This window comes from Nelumbo lutea, chromosome 2, assembly GCF_056320005.1.
Source record: "Nelumbo lutea isolate HS-2025 chromosome 2, American lotus-T2T, whole genome shotgun sequence".
NCBI classification, from domain to species: domain Eukaryota; kingdom Viridiplantae; phylum Streptophyta; class Magnoliopsida; order Proteales; family Nelumbonaceae; genus Nelumbo; species Nelumbo lutea.
In genome coordinates, this window is record NC_142685.1 from 40,169,060 (window position 1) to 40,189,927 (window position 20,868).

Below are 20,868 nucleotides of genomic sequence, written 5' to 3' on the forward strand. Positions count from 1 at the left end.
AACCACTATGTTTTTTATACAAGACTAAAATTAAATAAAAATAATAATTTGTAAAAAAATCATAGTTTTATAATTTACATGGGCAAGTATGTCTCTGTTCCAAGCCCAAACAAATATTATTACACTTTGGGGTGTGGTTCGGGTTAAACCAGGTAGCCTTAAAAACTATAAATACATTATCAAAATTTGATCAAAGATCTTTATTTTTTGGTTCATTATCAATAATTTTTATTTAAAAATAGTTAAAAATCTAAAAAATACAAATTAAACTTAGTTTGGTTCAGTCCAATTACAAATGTCACATTGCTCTTAGGTGTACAACTTGGACGAGTTGGTTTGGGTTAGGTTAAGGATCCATCCAAGCCCAACCTACAGCTTTAAACCTCATGCTCGTGCTTAGATTAATTTTATGACTAAGAAAGTTAATATATAGATAAATTTAATTATGATTACAACCTAGTTTTATATATTTACTAATATTAAAGTATTTTAAATATTTAACTAATATTTACAAAACATTGTAACATTTAATAATTAATAATTAATAGAACAGTAACAAATAATATGAAAAAATTATTATTTTATTAGGTAATTAGCAATAATTTTATTAAGTAATTACTAAATTATTTTGTAAAAAATTACTAAAATAAAGAGTAATTAGTTTAAACAACATTACATTCCTTCCTTGTAATAATTATTAGTTTCTGTTATTTCACTTTTCCTTAACAAATCCTGTGTATCACACGGGTCCCCACTAGTATATATTAAAATTAAGCTTGTCATGTTAATTTTAAAATTGAACAAAATAACTCAAGTAGCCAATCAATTTTAAGTCTTTAAGACTTTTATCTCTTCTCATTAACTATTTTTTCTCTTTATCATTAACTCCTTGGATTATCTCTCCGCATTCATCATTCCATTAATTCTCCCCCCCCCCCAATGTCATTCAACTAATTCTCTCTCCTCTTACTCCATTAAATTGCTTAAAATTCATTCGCTCTTTCTTTTTTTATTTTATTCTCTCTCCTCTCTTCATTAATCTAATAAACCAAAAACAATTTTCTTGGGGTAATTATTTTATTCTAGTTCAAGCCCGAGAGTGCATCAGGTCCACAAATTCTAAGGCCAAGCTTGGGCCTGATACTTCAAGGCTGATGTAGGCCCATCCTAGCTTGTAAACAAATAATAGCTTAAAAATTAGTTAATAAAATTATCATAATTAATTAAATCACCTAAAAATTCCATTATTAGCCTATTCTATTTCAAAGAGATAATTTTCCTATCATCTAAATTCCATTTATTTTTTTCATATTCAAATTTTATTTAAATGATTAATTATCAAAAAATTATAATTTGAAACCTAATAACGAAAAATAATAAAAATTACTAAATCTTATAAACAATATTAAAATTTAGCACTTTTTATCTACAAAATATTAAAAATTAAGAAATTAATAAAAATAGTAGTTCATAAATTTAAAACTAAAATACATTTGAATTCTATTTAAAAAATAACTAATATTAATAGGATAATTAAAATTAATAAGAAAAGGTAAAAATTTATTAAGAGTAAGAAAACAAACCATTTTCATTCCATATAAAAGTTAGCTAAAATAATAAGACTAATAATGGCCCAATTAAAAATGTCATAAAACTCATTTTACTTAGGGATGATGATTTATAACTTAGCGTAACTTGGTTAGACCTACAAATTTTCATACTCAAGCAACCTTGGATCTACACCAAGTGCACATATAATGTATGTAGTATGGCTCTAAATAGATCGAGTTCAAATCGAGTCTAGTTGCGTCCACATTCAATTATGAAATCTCTAGATCCACACTGACATCAGATTATTATGTTGGACTTTGGATTGGATTGAAATTTAAACTATAACCATTTTATTGTGTTTAAAATGACCCAAAAATTAAAAAGTTTTGAAAAACTAACTATTTTTAAGGTATATATGTATAACAAATGTATATGAATATAAACTATTAAAAGTTTTTATATTAAACTTTAAATGAGCAATTCCACAAGTTGTTGATATAACAGTTAGTGTGACAAGATCAATGATATATTTTTGCTGACAAACGAAATATCTTCACTTACTACATTGAAGAAAAATTAAGATACACATGGATACCTATGGAAACACTATAAACACTTCAATATATCACAAAAATGCATTAATAACACTATAAATATAAGGCCTTGATGAGGTATGCATGCATTAAAATAATGTATTATAATGCGTTTTATGAAGAAATACATCATAGTCAATTGTAATTTTCATTCAAAAACCCTATGCTTAATTGTAATTTATAAACTACAATTCTTATGTTTTAAGTGATGGGAAAAGCCCAACTTTTGTATCCAGCGAGAAAACATGCATTGGCACAACTTCCTATGTGAAAATATAATTAATAATTATTTCTTATGTAAATAATTACTATCTATCATTTAGTTTTGGAAATTACAAAAAATAAAAAGTAAATAAACATTGTATAATAAATTCAAAAAGATAATTATTCAAGAAATTTCAATTACTCTATGGATATGAGAGATCATCCACAGATCTACAAAATAAAAAGTACTTATGATTAGATCATAAAATTATAATTAATTATTATTTATTTTTAAATAAGCAACATAAATAATTAATATTTATTATTTATTCTAAAACTACAAAAATAAAAATATATTGTAAAAGAAGTTAAATGCTCTATAGATATGATAGATCATCTATAGATCTTAAGCATATTAAGTCTTTATAGGTAGATAAAAGAAATACATTTTTCAACTTTTTTGTTATTTTATATTTTTCCCAAATTTCTTCATGAAGTTTTCATAGATCTATTCATGACACCAAAAACTGTTATTTTCAATATAAGAAATGTACATCAACATAAATTTAAACATTTGTCAAACATTCAAGAAAAAAACAAGAGATCACAAAATATGTCCATTTAAATCTGATATTGTCTAGACATATTTGACTAATGATAAACCTTCTCTATGTAGTTATAAATTTCCTTAGCAATTTTCAGACCCCTCATAGGAATAGCTACATCCATAGTAATCTAACTCAATATCCAAAAAAAGAAAATATCTAGGCACTATTGACTTTCCACTATTGCAGAAGCCCTTTAGCATTCGTAACATTAGGGAAGGTTGTGGTACCATCCAAATAACTTAACATACCCTTTCCTTAAACAAAAAATTAAAAATGGAATTTCTAAAGAACATAATTTGTTCCATGGAATTTCACATAGATGAAATCACTCCTTTCGGATCCCATATTCAGCCAGGAAACTAAGAAAACAACAAAAATAACTGATAATAGCCACCAAAAATCAAGAAGAATACCTCAAAGAAAAGTCAAATTATCACTAGATGTAAGTAGATAGAATTAGACATCGCACTACCTGCGATGAGTGACCCATTGTAAAACTTCACAAGTAGCTAGTGCACAAATAATAGCAATGCATTGGGACATGGGGATAATGGCACCATGTCCCAGCGCAGTTGTCACCCACATGTATGCGTCCTGTCCTCTCCAACTTTTAATGCATGGAGACTTGGTAATGTTCTATCATATTGCAATCTCTCATCACACTACCTTAATGTACTTCATATCGCAGAAGAGTCCTAGTATATTTCATGTCACAATGTAATTCATGTAATGCGAGCATCTCAACTACACAACACAGAACCGTTGTAGCCCCACAAATTAACTCAATCTCACGTCCCCCATCACAACCTTACACTCAATCCCTCCATCATGTTTCCCTCAAGGACCTGAAGACTATAGCAGTGTAAACCCTCACACATACACAAGTGTTGAAGTAATCGCATGGACACATGGCAAAATCCTAATCAATCCAAGTGATGTAAATCCAGTAATGGCATAACAAATTGAAAAGGGATTTTCCAAAAGGGAAAACCTACAAAGGAGTCTATGAATAGGGTTCCTTGAAAGAGGGGAGAAGAGGCAATTAGCCTCCCCATATGTAAAGATCACTCCCCAATCGTTGTTTTCCTCGAACCTTTGGAGTCAGACTCCATAGTGCCAAACCCCATCGAGCTTACACCAAGAATCATCAAAGATCTTAGAAAAAGCAAGCTAATCCTAAAACTTGAGTCTAGATGAGTGACAATCCAAAAAAGGAAATTGTAAGTAGCAGTTGTCAAAGGAAGAAAATCAAAACTCCTTCAAATCTTCACCAAAGCAAGACGTGTTTATAGGGAAGAGAGGTCAGGTCTAGGCAACACCAGATTTGAAGTTTGGCCTTGATCTAAAGTCTCCCAAGTGAGATCTAATGAAATATCCCTTGCTAGTTGCTCTCACAGATGGTAGAGTTGATCAAAACATCCCTACACTCTTCTACCGATCGAAGGACGTAGTGGATCTTAGTAAAGAGATGTGGTTACTATATAGAGAGAGAGTATCAGGCAAGCAAGAAATTGATCTATATATATATTACAAGAATGATAAAGTACAATAAAGGTAAAATTTACAATATTAACCTCCATCTTCTCAACATGGATGATATCTAGAAGTTCAACTAGTCAGGTCTAGTTGGCACCCATAAGTCTAATTATTTATAAGATTTTACTAGCACTCAAAAGTCCAATTGTTTAGTGAAAATTCTCAGTTACTTGAGGAGAAACGTAGGCCTGGGTTTAGTTGAACCTCTATAAATCTCTTTATGTTTTATTTTCTACAATTGGTTCCTTTATTTGTTTATTTATCTTGTTAATTGCTTTACATTGAATTACACACAACCTTCTACTCTCATTAGTTTTGCATTCATTAGTTTTAGAAGGTTTTAGTTGGAGGAAATCCTTTTAGAACCCAATTCACCAATCCAAATCTCTTGCCTACAAGAATCCTACCCATACCTACCCAAAGGATACTACAGCTATACTTGAGATGTTCTCAATGTGCAGCTGTAGCAATGTGTGGGTAGGAGATCCAAACACCCAATTCACCTCCTCCTTGGATAGGTTTTCTGAACAACAAAAGAGATAGTACAAGTGCTTCAGAGCAGTTTTAGGGTTAGTCACAAATTCATAATGAACATTGAAAATTATAAGACAAGAGGAAAGGCAAGGGAGATAAAAAGAAAAATGAAAGAGTTTTGAGCAGAGAAGAGCCCGATGAAATGAGTCCCAAAAAAAATCTATTGGTGCATGTTTTAAGTTGTTTTGGTAATATTGTTAAAATAGCAACATACTTCTCTCAAATAGAAGCATTTGCTTGAGGAACATCTATGCAATAATAAGCACTTGTCCATGACATCATTTTACATTTGAGAAGAACCCTAAGATGCCTGCAACAGTCTCTGGTTGATGAATATGCTCTTTGAGCTAACTATGTGAATTAACCATTCCATACCACCATGGTGGTCAAGCAGAGCAAAGTACTTCATATAATGAATACAATTTGTTACCCTACTTATCTCTAAAACAATATAATAAAGAAATTTGAAACCCTGAATTAACTTTTCTTTACATTTGTAAGAGGAAGTGAATCGTCAAAAGAAACAGAAAAGCCTAAATAGCCACATTTGAGAGTTAGGTTTTAAAAGGCCCACTACCAAATGTTATTCCTGGCTATCCAGGGTCTTGGTAGGGAAGGACTGGATACAGACCTAACCCTTGAAGGTGACCAGAACGTCCAGGCGCAGTATATGGCAAGTACAGAAAGACAAATACGAGGACTAGTAATCATCAGAAATGTGTAAGTAGCAATCAGTGGACCATATATAGTAGGAACAATGAAAGGTTCACCACCTGTTGGTAAAGTTTGTTAGTTTAAAAGGCATGACAATAGTCTTCTGATCTCACCTTTTCTTGAAGAAACTATGTGGAAAGAAATGCATTTATCCTCATGCAAAGGGAAGAACAACTTGAGGCAAAAGACATTTCTCTTTCGTTAAATAAAACAGCTTGGAAGATACTAATTCCTCATTTGATATCACCGAGAATAACCATATTATTGCTAGAAGGAATCTCCATTTCCAGTCTCTATTTTGCTGAATCCAGTGCCTTTCCTTATGCCTCTTATTCTCATTATCCGCCTTATCTTTTCCACCCCAACCCAATTACTGGATTCCGCATATACTGTACACAACAAAGTATAGTTTGCAGCATTTTCAGGTTCCAGTTTGATGAGCTGATGGGCCAACATTTCTGCAATGTCTAATCGAGCATGGGCTCTGCAAGCTGATGCCAAACAGCTAACGATGGTTGAGCTTGGTTTCATGGGCATATGGCTCAAAACCTCACAGGCTTCTTCAATCTTCCCTGATCGAGCAAGAAGATCAATGTAGCATGTATAATGCTCCAAAGTCAAGGGAACATTGTTATGTCGTGCCACATGATCAATGAGATCCTGTCCCTCTACAATGAGGCCAGCATGATTGCATGCAGACAAAACAGCAAGGAGTGTGACTGCATCAGGAACAACTGATCTCTGCTCCATCTCATGAAACAGCTCCAAAGCTTTTTTACCACAACCATGAAATCCATAACCCCGAATTAGAACACTCCATGACACGGAATCTTTTGTGTCCATCTCTCTGAAAATCTGGTGAGCATCATCAAGATATCCACATTTGGCATACATATCTATAAGGGAATTGCCAACAAAGATGTCAAAACTCAAGCCAGATTTTAAACTGTAGCCATGAACTTCACGGCCGTGCATTGTAGACAGGTGGCTGGTACAGGCAGCTATAATGGCCAGCAGGGTTACAGAGTTAGGCTTGATACCCTCCATCTGCATTTCACAGAAAAGTTCAACTGCTCTAGAGATATTCCCAATCTGGGAATAGGCTCTAATCACAGAACTCCACATCACAACATCTCTTCCTTTTGATCTTTCAAAAACAAGCCAGCCAGGGCCCTGTGCTGCACCGCATTTGCAGTACATGTCTAGCAGAGCTGCTTCAAAATGCGGTTCTGACTCAAATCCCTGATGGATTGCATACCCATGAATCTCTTTTCCATGCTTTAGTGCTCCTAATTCAGCACAAGCTGGTAAAACTGCAAGCAGCGTCACTCGGTTTTGTCTAATTCCTTCAACTTGCATTGCTCGAAAGACCTCAACTGACGAATTACAGTTTTCATTTGAAGTGCACCCAGCAATCATAGCTGTCCAAGAAACCTCGTTCCTCTCTGTCATCTGATGGAATACATTGAAAGCAACATCCAAGTGAAAACACTTGGAATACATATCCAAAAGAGCCGTCGATAAGAAAATAGATGACTTAACTGTTCCACCACGGACGAGACTAGCATGAATTTGTCTTCCTAATCTTAAGTTTCCCATCCGGGCGCAAACCGACAAAATGCCAGCGACCAACTCGGGCTTTGGTTCAAGACCTGCCAAACCCATTTGTCTGAATGTCTCAATTGCTTCATGGTGATACCCATTTCGGATATAGCAAGTAATCATTGAATTCCATGTGATGGTGTCTCTTATGAGCATTGTATCAAACAATTGACGTGCGGATTCAACGTTTGAACACCTTGCATACATGCTGAGAAGAGAGTTGGCGGTAATGGTTTCTGAATCAGACCCAGTTTTGATGACAATAGAGTGGATTTGAAGGCCAAAGTGCAAAGATTCAGCAGAAGCGCAGGCTTTGATAATTGTAGGAAGAATGGAGGCGTTCCCATGGAGTCCAGAGGGATGAATTTCTTCTTTGTAGAATTTAAGGGTCTGGTAAAATAGGCCTTCCGAGACCAGATCCCGAACTCTGGCATGAGTCGCCGAGACCGATAATGTGGGTCCTGCATTTGAAATGGAGAATTTGATTCTTTCGCCCTGTGTAAGCAGGTGGATCCGTCTGATCAGTTGATGCATTGTCGCATATAAAGCCATTAAAATCAGTGTGGTCGGATGTTTATATAATTTGTCAAGACAACCCTACCCCTTCTTTACATTTATGATGCCCAGATTTTTTCATGTTTCTTCACTCTAATTTCTCTGTTTTCTTGATTTATAACTTCAAAACGAGCATCAGTTCAGAAAGGAGTATCTCTTTCCTCTCTCTTTCCTCTCTCCATTATCATACAAAATCATTTGCTGTTTCGTTTTGGTAATGGCTATACTGCTATTACCGTTGTAATCTCATTCCAATCTGCAAATGTGATCCCTGTGCTTGACATCTCTGTAATTACTGTTATAAATATGTGAAGGGCGAGAGATGTCTTATAGTCGTTGTACCCCAGATTTCTGAATGACTTCTGCAACACTTCTTTATTAAGAGATTGGGTGAGTGAATCAAATATAGAGTTGAAGATGTGCTCGCCATTATCCCGTTTTCTTTAGTAGGCAATAGGAGCTTTCGATATATGGTTCACCATCTCCAACATCATGCTCACGAGTTTTTGACAGTGTAGTTTGAATTTTAATGTTCCTGATTTACTTTAGAACTCCTTGTTTCTGGTATTACCCCAAAAATATTGAATCGTACCTCAAAAATACTTTTGTTTTTCTTGGTGAATTCAATTTTTGAATATAAAGTATCAGATGAATTTTTGTCGATGGAAGACGAAGATATCAAATATTTATGTTTCTCTATGAACATGCTTGGATGAGTTTATATGTACTTGATATTCTTTATATATTTACTTGTTACACTGTATAGTGAAGAATTCTATTGGTTTGATAGTGAGTATTTTGTGATTGATTGATTGATTCAAATAATGATTATTAAAGGGAGAATGACTGATACCCTCAATGTCATAATTTATAGGTTCAATGTACGGTGGGATAGGTGCCATTTCCGAATTGATGCCAATTGACGGGCAGACGTGGGTGTATAGAATGTGGGTATCGGTCCATTTGAATGTTTATATCCCTAGTGTAAATATATTTTTTCGATTATTAAATGCCAGATAAGAGGTTTTATCTTTGGAGGTTATGGTGCAATATTGAGAGTCTGGATTCAATGAACCCACCAAAGAGAGACGATCACATAGGCATATTTAAAAGTTATCAGTAATTAAGCACATGCATTTGTATGTGGAATTTTAAATTATAAAAGCAATTATTATTATTGTTTTCATCATCATCATTATTATTATTATTATTATTATTATTATTATTATTATTATTATTATTATTAAATCTTGTATTCCATTTCTAGTCTAAATAAAATTAATTTTTATTGTGACAATTATTTTTATTTAATACAACATTATTACTTATAAATTTTAAATTATATATTTCATCTATATTATATAATTTATTACTTATCACACTTGATTTTTGTTTGTCATAATTAATATATATTTTTTATATATTCTTTTGATTACTTGTATTTTTTTACTTTTTAAAAATTTATTATTTAACTATCATATCATCAATTAATATATTTAACTCAAACCACTAACCCACGACCCAAAAAGAAAAATAGTTTGATTTCTTCTATGTTGACATTAACTTTTGTATTACATCTCCATCATTGATAGAATTATTATAATACTTATTTTTTGTTCAAATAATGAAAGCATAATATTATAGATGTAGAAAATATTTTATTTTTTATAAATATATAACATTAGATATGTGCCCAAATAAAATTTTACTATTTGACTATGACATTATTTTATTTCTAGGTTGATTTTAAATTTGGAATCCCCTTTTCATAATCGATAAAAATACTTCTTACATTTCATACTTATTTTTATTTAACATAATAAATATACAATATTAGAGATATGCCCAATTTTTTTCTATTATATATTTATTTGTTTTATTTTTATTATTTAATTATAATATTATTTATTAACTCATTTAACCCCAAATGGTTGAATACTTGTATTGCTTATCCACCAATTGGAGGGAAGAAAATAGTTTTGTTTTCAAATTATTTTCCAAAATATTTATTTTCATACTATCAAAATTAATATTATAGATTTAATTAATAGAATTTAATGATAAGAAAAATATATCCTAAATATAAGATTTAATGAGAGAATATACCTTAGATATGAGATTTAATTTGGTTGTAACTAGTAGAACTTAATGATAAGAAAAATATGTCTTAAATATAGGATTTAATGAGAGAATATATCTTAAATATAAGGTTTAATTAGGTTGCGTTTGGAATCGGTGTAAATCAAGAAAGATGTAAAAGTTTACACCGTTTCTATTTTGTCTACGTTTGGAATAAGTGTGTAATCATGATCGACGTAAAACTCCACTCCGATTTAATGTTGTGTATGTTTGGATGGAGTGGAGTTTTGCGTCGTGAATCAATGTAAAACCTCATCAAACATAAAGTTTAATATGTCAAGTATATGATATTAAATTTTATTATTTTTCAATGTAAAAACATTGGAATTATTTTCCAATGTAAAACCTCATCAAACGTAGTGAATCAATGTAAAAACATTTATTATTTTTCATATTTATTATTGTTTAATATGTCGAATATATGATATTAAATTTTACATTTATTATTTTTCCAGGGTTGATTTTAAAGTATAAGTTTTTATGTTTTTGGAATTATTAGTTTATTATGTATGGATTTAATTAATAGAATTTAATGATGAAAAGAAATAAAAATGCCTTAAATATATGATTAAATGAAGGTGAATGCAAGTTAATACCTTAAATGTTGGATTGAATGAGAGGGAATTGAATGCATTTGAATATCTTAAAATAAACTCTTTTCAACTCATTTAATATCAATAACAAATTACCCTATTTGCATTCATCTTTTTTCAATAAATTTTAATATGAAGGGGTTAATTTTGTTATTGAAAAATTCCATAAATATTCTTGAGGCTATTTGTGCTTTTTAAAGTAGTATAGATTAACGTTAATGGACCTTTAAATGTTAATCGAAAAAATCCGGTCGAACCAGACATAAAAGGACAAAAATACTTTAAAAGTTATAAACATTTTAATTACAAGGGATTTTTCAGTCTTCCTCCCATTTTCAATGACTACAGCTTTGTTTGCCACTAGCACGTACCGTCTCCATTGTCATCATCTCCGTCAACTACCGTCTCTCGCCAGAACACTAGTACCTGTCACTATATGACGACGGATTCAAAGCTCTGGTCTTCTTCAACGCAAGAAATTGCAAGGGGTTTCTAGCTAATGCCGATATCACTTCTTTATACTATTATTTATTTTGTTGTTTGTGAATGCTTCTGAAGTTGGCGGTACCTGAACCCCTTTTTCTCATCGAAACCCCTTTTTTTATTCTAAGGATAAGGTAAAATGTTGTATTAGTTTCATAAAAAACCTGTACATGCATAACTCATGTACAGTGAACAACCATGCATTAAGAGTATAAAAATCATTTTGGAATTTTTACAGTGAGATGAACTCAAATAGGATTCAATCTTGGAATTCTAGTAAGAGAATTGCTTTTGTAGATTTCATTTATGTGTTCCAAATTCTAGGTTTTCATCTCTCAAAGCAGTGCAGTAAGTCTCATAGAACTGCATTAAATGGACAAGGAATTCAATTCTTCTACATTAGACAAAGGGCACCAAAGCAATAGAGAATTGGATCCAGTTCTGTTTTTGGGGTTTTGATAGATTGCCTTCGATCAGGGTAGCGTTGACTTGGGGATGCAGATGTTTGTTTCAAATAGGAAAGAGTTTAGGGGTAACACTGACTTTAGAGAATTGGATCCAGTTCTTCTTCCCTGCAAACATAATTTTGCAGGGAAGAAGAAGGAGGAGAAGAAGAAAAAAGAATTCCCCATAAGAAGATTTGAAAAAGAATAGAAAGAAAACAAGCATGCTTATTGTTGGTTGCTTTCTTGTTGTCAGTGGATTCCCCGTTCACAGACATCAGTTGTGTAGTGAAATCGTTGATGGATTGCTTTCTGTGTTAGGGCTCCGAGGAGAAATGGCATGGAGTAAGAATGAATTCTCACATCCCAATCCTAAATAATTCAAAAGAATGAATGATTTTTTGTTTCTTTTATCTTTTTCTATCCGGTTCAACCAGGTTCATTTAACTAGCGTCCAAACACCCGTTAACATTAGCTTGATTTCGCCTAGACAACGTGGTGGTCTCTCATTGAAGGGTTCACGCACCCCATGAACCGAAGGTTCACTGAATCCATTCTCCACTTAACAATTAAATTTTGACCATCATTTATTTTGATTCTTATTTTTTTTTTTCCTTCTTATAAAAATAGAGGTTGAGGGGCCGAGATATCCACCTTTGATGCTTGAGCACCACTTAAGAGCTTTTAGACCCCTTGGCCTACTTAGAACCCAATCAATTATTAAGCATAATAACAAGATACATTTTAAGGCCACATTTGAAAAGACATGTGCACTATTGGAGCATATAGAAATATCTTTTAATATTGGTTAAAGGATGATTAGTCATATGTGTACTTACCAAATACCCCTGGATTTTATGATCAAAATAGTCTTTGACGCTACAACAAGCAAGGGATGAAGTATCTTTTCATACTAGTTAAGGGAGGGTTAGACCCTTTACCATATGCATACCTACTAAACGCTTTAGGACTTTTAAAGGCATAGAAAAGGGTCAAGGTGGCCTTTTAATGCTACTCCCTAATAGCAAACTTATAAAGTCATGCATCTACTTAGCCTTGAATCTAACTAAATAGGTAAGGGATAAAATATCTTTTGATATTGGTCAAGGAAATGTTAGACCCTTTACTGTACGTGTACCATTAGATACTTCAAGACTTTTGAAGGCATAGAAGAGGGTCAAACTAGCCTTTTGATGCTACTTCTCAATAGTGAAATCATAAATACATGCATCTACTTAGTCTTGGGTTCCACTAAACAAGCAAGGAAATAAATATCTTTTGATACTAGTCAAGATACTCCAGGACTTTTGAAGGCATAGAAGAAGGTCAAAGTGGCCTTTTAATTCTACTTCTTAAAGAGTGAACTCATAGACTTGTGCATCTATTTACCCTTGGTAGGAAATGACATATTGGAGTAAAAAGATGATCCCTTTAAGAATTTTAAATGAGAGTTTTAATTTGAAGTTTTTAGTTAAGAGTTTTGGATTGGATTTTGGTCCTAATCCCATGATTTTTTTTGTTGGATATTGGTCTTAGATGAGGATTATAAACTTGATTTTGAGCTTTGAGATTGGTTTTCATTTACTTCGAGTTCTACATTTAATTAAAGGTTTTCTTTTTTTTAATGGATTATTATTTAAAGCTTGGCCTTGGGTGAAACCTTTTGAAAATTTAAAAGGTGTTTTGTTATCTTTTAGGGGAAAATCAATGGTTGGTTTCTAAATGGACTAAAAGGATATGAGTTTTACTTTATTTTACTTCTAAGAATGGCAACCACATAATGCAACACTCTTGGTGTCCTAGCCCTACTAACACTAAGGATCTTCTATTCTACTTCCATCTAAGTCTGCTATGCATGAATTTTCTAGACGCAATGCCTAAGGTTATCAAGAGGGTTTTAGACTCAAAGGCTCCAACAAGATAACTAGCATTTAAACTTCCACCAATGAAAAAATGGACTTCTTTGGTTGGTGGTTGGTTCGAAGGGTTTTAGTGGAGCATGTAAGGACCAATGTCCAGATAGGCACACACCTACTATCATTCTTTTAATAGGTAAGTGGGAGTTATAATTCTAATTCCATGAAAGTATGTGTCGTTGTCAGTGTCCAATCATGCAAGATAAAAAACAAGGGACAAAGAAAAATGGGGGAACACAGCTACATGTTTAAATTTGCAAGTAATTCTACAAGTTTCTAGGTGGCCATATTTGGGAATCTAGAAGCAACTAAGTTCTTTTGATGCTTGTTAAAGGCTAATAAAGAGAAAAGAGATAACCAACCACCTACACAAAAAAAAAGAGTGAGGAGGAACCAATACCGCAAAAAACCAAAATAAGGGGGTACTAAGAGCAAAATTTTTCAAGGGTAAGGTAGAGTTGGATAAGAGAAGTTGAGCTAGTGAGACAAGGTTGGGTTGGGCAAAGTTGGGTAAGGTGAGGTTAGGCGAGGCAAAGCTAGGCAAGGTGAGATTGGGCGAGGAAAGGTTGTGCCAAGTAAGGTGAAGTTGGGTGAGGCGAGGTTTGGATGGTCGAGGCAAGATTGGACAAGGTGAGGCAAGGTTAGGATAGGTGAAGCAAGGGTTGGATAAGGTTACCTTGTTGAAAGATGGAAGGCGAGGCTACCTAGCGATAGGCAAGGTTGGGCAAGGTTACCTCATGGTAAGCAAAGTTGTGCGAGATTGCCTTGCGGTAGACAAAATTGCTACTCCAAATTGCAAAACTACCAATACTTACTAGGCAAGACTAAACCTTAATCGCACACATGACTTAGACAAAAAGTTGACCTCAACAACCATCAATAGTGGTCCAAAACTTGCCTTCCTAGTGGAATCACTAATTTTTAACTTTAGGAAGCTCATGACCAACTCAAAAAGAAGGAGTTGCCACCCATTTTTAAGAGGAAATGGGCCTTCATTTCAATTTAAAAAATTCAATCTTATTTATAGAATAGTGACTTCATTTCTACTTAGGAAAGACAACCAACCCAGAAATTATGATTAAAATGGATTGAGAGAGGAAAGTTGTTAGGCACCCCTTTCTCCAAGCTACTATAGTAGCCCAATGGGAGAGTTGTTTAGGCTTAACTTCTAGAGTCTGGATCTGCTTACTGCAACACATTGTTGGTCACATTCACCTAGCTGTACATACGAAACATTAGTTGTGTTATAGTCACTGATATTCTTAATGTGCAGCTGGATGAGCATGGTCATCAATGGGTTATGGCCAATAGATCCAAACTCTACTTTTTAACAAAAAACTAATAAGAAAGATTGCTAAGAATTTCTAAAAGCTTGTGAAAAATGCTTCCAACCTCTCTATAAGTTGGCTTGAGGAAATGTTAATGGGCCTTATATATTAACTTCCCTAAGACCCTCACCTCTTTACCTCTTTATCCCAATCTAGAAGAAGCTGGGAATGAAAGTCCCTCAAGTTTTTGACCACAGTTCCCAGACATTATGTGAAAATAAACACCAAGCCATATACAAAGTAAGATACTAAACCACAACACATAAAGCCCACAAGCAACAAAAATGTCATACAAGTGTGCAAAAATACAAAGGTGTTTTGCATGCAACACGCGGTAGGATAACATCAATAAAGGCCATTATACTTTGCCCAAATTCATATTCAATTCCCACATTTTAGAATCTAACGCATGTCCCCATGGAATCAACTTGGATGTGTAAGTTAACAAGATTGAGAATATTCTAGAATTTCTCATTCCATGCACGAATGAACCCTTCTCCACTTATATAAATAGCCATTGTGAGCATCAGGAAATGGCTAACTTGAGTTAATTTAGAGTTGCTACTCACCATTTGATTGAACTAGGACTGATGGGCCTCTCAGGAATTACACTCATAATGTTTTGGTCCAATGACTCCAAACCTGAGGCACCAGTTGAATTAATCTAAGACTCATATGAGAGAGGGAAGGGGTTAGGCATCCCTCTTCCATTCCCATTAGGTGGGACCTACATGAGGGTTCCAAAGTAAGCTTAAACATAAAAAATGCTTTGTTATTATTGGTTTATTTATCTACTTAATTAATATTATATATAAAGGTTTATTTTTAGTTCTACTTACTTTTATTTTTTATGTTTTTTATTTTTATTTTTTTCATTTACTTATTTTTACTTTTTACTTTTATTTTTCATTTTTATTTTTATTTTTATTTTTATTTTTTTCAATAAAATAAAGTAGAAAAAGAAAGCTTGATTGACTAAGGTGGGTCCACATGGGGAAGTCCAAACGAATGTAAACAATATGAAGGGGAATAAATAATTCAGACGCACATCAAAGTTGTTAGGTAAACTTAAACCTGAATGGTTAATCATTGAAGTATAATTTATTCTAATTAACTATAGCAATATAAACTATTAATTAAGGAGAAAGATATCAACTACTTGCAACTCAGGATGATATAGAGGTTGTTTGGTATTGATGGCATTTATAAGATAAACATTTTGTACGGTTTTGTCTTGAAAAATGAAACAAAATCTGCTTTAAACATTTTGTACGATTTTTTTACACCTTAGCGCCACTAGATGCCATTAGGTGCCATATAAGTCAAATAGTGAAAATCGGTCTTGAAAATGGAAAACGTCAAAATTGGTATAAATGATTCAGACGATTTTCGAGAGAGCCATTTATCAAATAAAAGGCTCAACCAAATAACTTTTTAGGCCTTTTTTTTGTTAAACGCACCGTTTCTTCCAAAAGCTACATCTATACTACTTTAAAAAGCATGAATGGCCTTAAGAATATTTCTGGAATTTATAAGGGCAAAATTTACCCCTCTATATTTAAATTTATTGATAAAAAATGAGGGCAAATAGGGTAATCAGTTCTTGATATTAAATGAGTTGAAAAGAGGTAATTTAAAGATATTCAATGCATTCAATTCTCTCTCATTAAATCCAATATTTAAGTTATTAACTTGCATTCATGTTCATTGAATCATATATTTAAGTCCTTTTTGTTTCTTCTCATCATTAAGTTCTATCAATTAAATCCATACTTAATAAATTAATAATTCAAATAACATAAAAGCTTATACTTTTAAAATCTACCTAGAAAAAATAGTGTTTTCATCTAGGTGGTGGTAAGAAATTAAATCATTTTGGGTCAAATGGGTTAATCCATGTGCCATGATTAAATAATAAAATTAAAAAATAGATAAAATGGAAAAATAGAAATTAAAAAATGGGACATTTTTAACATACATATTAAACAATAATAAGTATGATAAATAAGAAATGTTTTTATTAATGACAGAAATGGAATATAAAATTTAAAACCAATTGGAAATAAAAATATTTTCCTATTCTCTCTAATTAAAACCTATACTTAAGATATATCTTTATCATCATTAAATTCTTGTAATTAAATACACAATATTAATTTTAATAGTATACAAATATATATTTTGAAAAGTAATTTAAAAACAAAACCATTTTCTTCCCTTCCAATGGTGGGTAAGCAATTCGACAATTGGGGGTTAAATGGATTAATAAATAATAAAAAATTAAAATAAATAACTATAAAATGCAAGAAGTATTTTATTAACGATAAAAATGGAATGTCAAATTCAAAATCTACCTCAAAATGAAATGATGTCATATTTAAATAATAAAATTTGTAAGAATAGAAAATACAAAGAATCACAAAAATAATAATAAAAAAAAAGATAGAGAAAATTTTGTGCACATATCTAATGTTATAATTTATAAAAACTAAATTATTGGGTACATCTCTAATATTGTGCATTCATTATATTGAATAAAAATAAGTTTTATACATAAGAAATAATTTTATCAATGATGGAAATGTAATACAAAATTTAATTTAACCTAGAAATCAAACAATTCTTATTTTTAGATGGTTGGTTAGTAGTTCGAGTCACATGATATTATTGACAAACAAAAATTAAGTGTGATAAGTCAAAAAATATATTTTATATAATGTAAATGAATTATATAATTTAAAGGGAAAATTATAGTCAAAGTTAGTTGTACATTTAAAAACCAACAAAACTTTGAAAGTCAACTCTACATTTAAAATTATAAAAACCCTCGCCATGTTATCGGAGGCTTATGTGGCTATTGCCAACATTAGGGGTGAGAAAACAGTTTGTTCGGTTTAAAACCAAACCGAATAAACCAAACTTTTCAAAACCGAACTAGTGGAATTGGAAACTGAACCGAAACCGAAGTTTGATTAAACCAAACAAACTAAACCATTTTTTTTTTGTTAATTCAGTTGTTTTGATTAAACTGAACTTCAAATAGGTGGGTCATTCACTGATCCCACCAAAATGCAAAACATCATAACTTCAAAAAACTTGACTTGATAACTCCTGAGAAGCAAAAAAAAAAAAAAAAAAAAAAAGAATAATAGTTCAGCCTTGCTCACTGTTGCAGTCTTGAAGATTCATAGATGCTCACTGTTGTAGTCTTGGAGAATAACAGTTTAGTCTTGCTCACTATTGTTATTGTAGTCTTGAAGATTCACAGTTGCATTCTTGTAAATTCATAGATGCTCACCATTGTAGAATAATAGAAAAAAAAGATTCTTAGATGCTCACTATTGCATATGTTTACTGGGTGCGTATAGTTGTAGAGATAGCAAAGTTCACTCTTCAGTTTTCACCAGAGAAGTTAAACAGGAACTCACCGTTGCTACCTACTGCTGGATTAACTGATGTCGCCACTTACCGCTTGCCGGTGGTAGATGACAGAAGATGAAGCCCAACCAAAAGGTCGCCAATGCATGGTTGGGAAGACATAGTCTTGAAGGGGAAGCAGGAAGGGGTTTTGCGTTCTCACCGTTGTCGCCCGCTGCTGGATTAATTGATGTCGTCGCTCGCCGCTTGTCAGTGGTAGATGATAGAAGATGAAGCCCAACCAAAAGGTCGCCGACGCCTGGGTGGGAAGACAAAGTCTTGAAGGGGAAGTAAGAAGGGGTTTTGTATTTTTTTTTTCGAAATTGTTATTTCTATTTGGAATAGGATTTGGGAATTTAGGAGTTAAGGTTAAGACTTAAGAGGGAAACTATTTTACCTACTTACCCCTGTAAGTTCAATTTTTTCGGTTAACCGAATTGCTAAATGCCATAACCGAAACTAAAAACTGAACTTTAATAAATCGGTGTTTAAAACCGAAACTGAACCGAATCCCCGAACTAACCGACCTAAAAACATCAAACCCAAAATTCTGGTTCGGTTATTCTGTTTAAACCAAAGTATGCTCACCCCTAGCCAACATGGGACTCTTAGTCCATGTTGGACACAGCAAAAAACATATACCAAAAATAGGTTATAGTTTTCTCTCTTGCTCCCTTTGTCTCTCCCACTCTCTCAGATTCGATCTGTAGCCAAATCAAAACATATCTCTCTCTCTCTCTCTCTCTCTCTCTCTCTCTCTTTCTCTCTATTATTCTCCATCATTCTCCCTTTTGGTCAATATCTCATTCTCCCTCAGTCTAAGTGTGTAAGAAAATTAAAAAAGAAAAGAGAGATGGAGCGGGAGAGAAATTGAGGGAGAACATTAGAAATTAAAGGAGAATGAGAAATCGACCGAGAAAGAGAATGAGAGAGATTGAGGGAGAATGATAGGTAGATAGAGAGAATAAGAGAAATTGATATAGAGAAGGTAAATACAGAAACCAAAAACCATTTTTATTTATTTTCAAATCACATAGTCGTTGAGTAGTTAAAGATGACTGTGAGTGAGAGAGTGTGAGGTTTATCGGTTTGGGTCGATTTTTTGGTTTAGTCAATTTGTTCAAAAGATTTAAACTTAAAAAGTTAACATAACTTTAAAAAATTACAATGAAATTATTAAAAATAAATTTTAAAATTAGATTTATGATATAAAATATTTTAGACTAAGAAATATGGGAAATTTCCCACTTGTTCATATTAAAAATTATATTTAAAATATAGAATATTAATATATACCCACTATTAGGTCGTTTGATTTTGATCGATTTACAAATGACCAAATTGAAATTGATCCAATTTGGTCGAATTGTGTCGAGTTAATCGGGTTGGTTGGTTTCATCTGTTTGATGAATAACCCTAACTTAAATTAATTATTGTTATTTTTGTATTATAAAATTTTTATTAAAAGTAGTATATAAAATATGAATAATTATTAATTATTTATAAAGTTGAAAATATAAAACAATTGCCTGCTCTTGTGTGTTTCTGTTAAGGTCATTTACTAAAACACAACTTTAGGGATGGTAATTTCCCCATTCCCGACGAGTACCTGACTTCCCCAACCCGATAGGGCTAAGGATGGGGATTATTTTGGTGAGGTAGGGAATTAATAGGAATCCTCGGTCGGGGTTGGGGTCGAGGATGGGGATTGAGATCCCACCTTGCCCCAACCCTAATTATATCTATATACCTTAAATGCTATTTATATTAAACATACTATTATATTATTTATATTATCTATATATATGTATATCAAAACATATTTAAAATATTATTTATAATTTAAGTTTTTTTATTTTAAAAAATACTATTATCTAAAAACATTTTGGGGATTCGGGTCCCTAAGGGGGACGCATCCCAATCCGGGATTGGGGATGGGGGTTAATTTCAGAATTGGAGTCAGGAACGGGGAATATGATCTCTGCCTTGTTGACATTCCTACACATCTTATAGTTTTACATATTTACTTGAACCTACCTTATAGTTTTCATTTTATTAAAACATCTCATATGTTTTACAACTTATTTACTTAAACAATCTTTCATTAAAGAGTATTTGTTTTGTCATTAGTCTTATGATTTTTTATTCAAAAAATACGTTTAATACTTTTTTCGTATAGAAAACAAAAATGACCAAATATAGCCAATAGAATGGTAACCCATGTTGTATTAAGGGCACAAAATGTATTTTTATTTTGATTAAATTTATTTAAATGGATATTAGAATCAACACTGTCATTTTCCAATGTCATCTAATAGAATTGATTAAATCCATTGCAAAATATAAATGATATTTTATTAAAACAAATGATAAATTTTATTAAATCCATAAAATTATAAAAGATATTTTAATAAATAACCCTTTTTATTATTTAACTTTTTCTTAATAAATCCCGTCCATCGTACCTCGCACCACGACCGGTTAATGTCATTATAACAAATGTATGTTTAATAAAAATTAGATTGAAGTAAGACTGATATGCCGTTATAGGGTAATTTCTCGTAAAAGTTACATTTATGTTATTAACAACTTTTGTTGATGATGCTCTATCGGATGGTAAGTTTGGGAAAATAAAAAGTCACTGACATAAAT

General features: G+C 32.2%; 1 protein-coding gene across 1 annotated transcript; it reads right to left on the reverse strand.

Moving 5' to 3' along the window:
* Positions 1-5,733: 5,733 nt before the first annotated feature.
* LOC148870037 (PPR superfamily protein) lies at positions 5,734-8,599 on the reverse strand. Its single transcript, XM_088968638.1, has one exon. It carries the CDS (start codon positions 7,892-7,894, stop codon positions 6,008-6,010), a length of 1,887 nt encoding a protein of 628 aa, XP_088824764.1. The 5' UTR covers positions 7,895-8,599; the 3' UTR covers positions 5,734-6,007.
* Between the last annotated feature and the right edge of the window lie 12,269 nt (positions 8,600-20,868).

Excerpts from the sequence above, each read along its gene's own strand:
- LOC148870037 (XM_088968638.1), bottom strand. The coding sequence starts at position 7,894 with ATGGCTTTATATGCGACAATGCATCAACTGATCAGACGGATCCACCTG.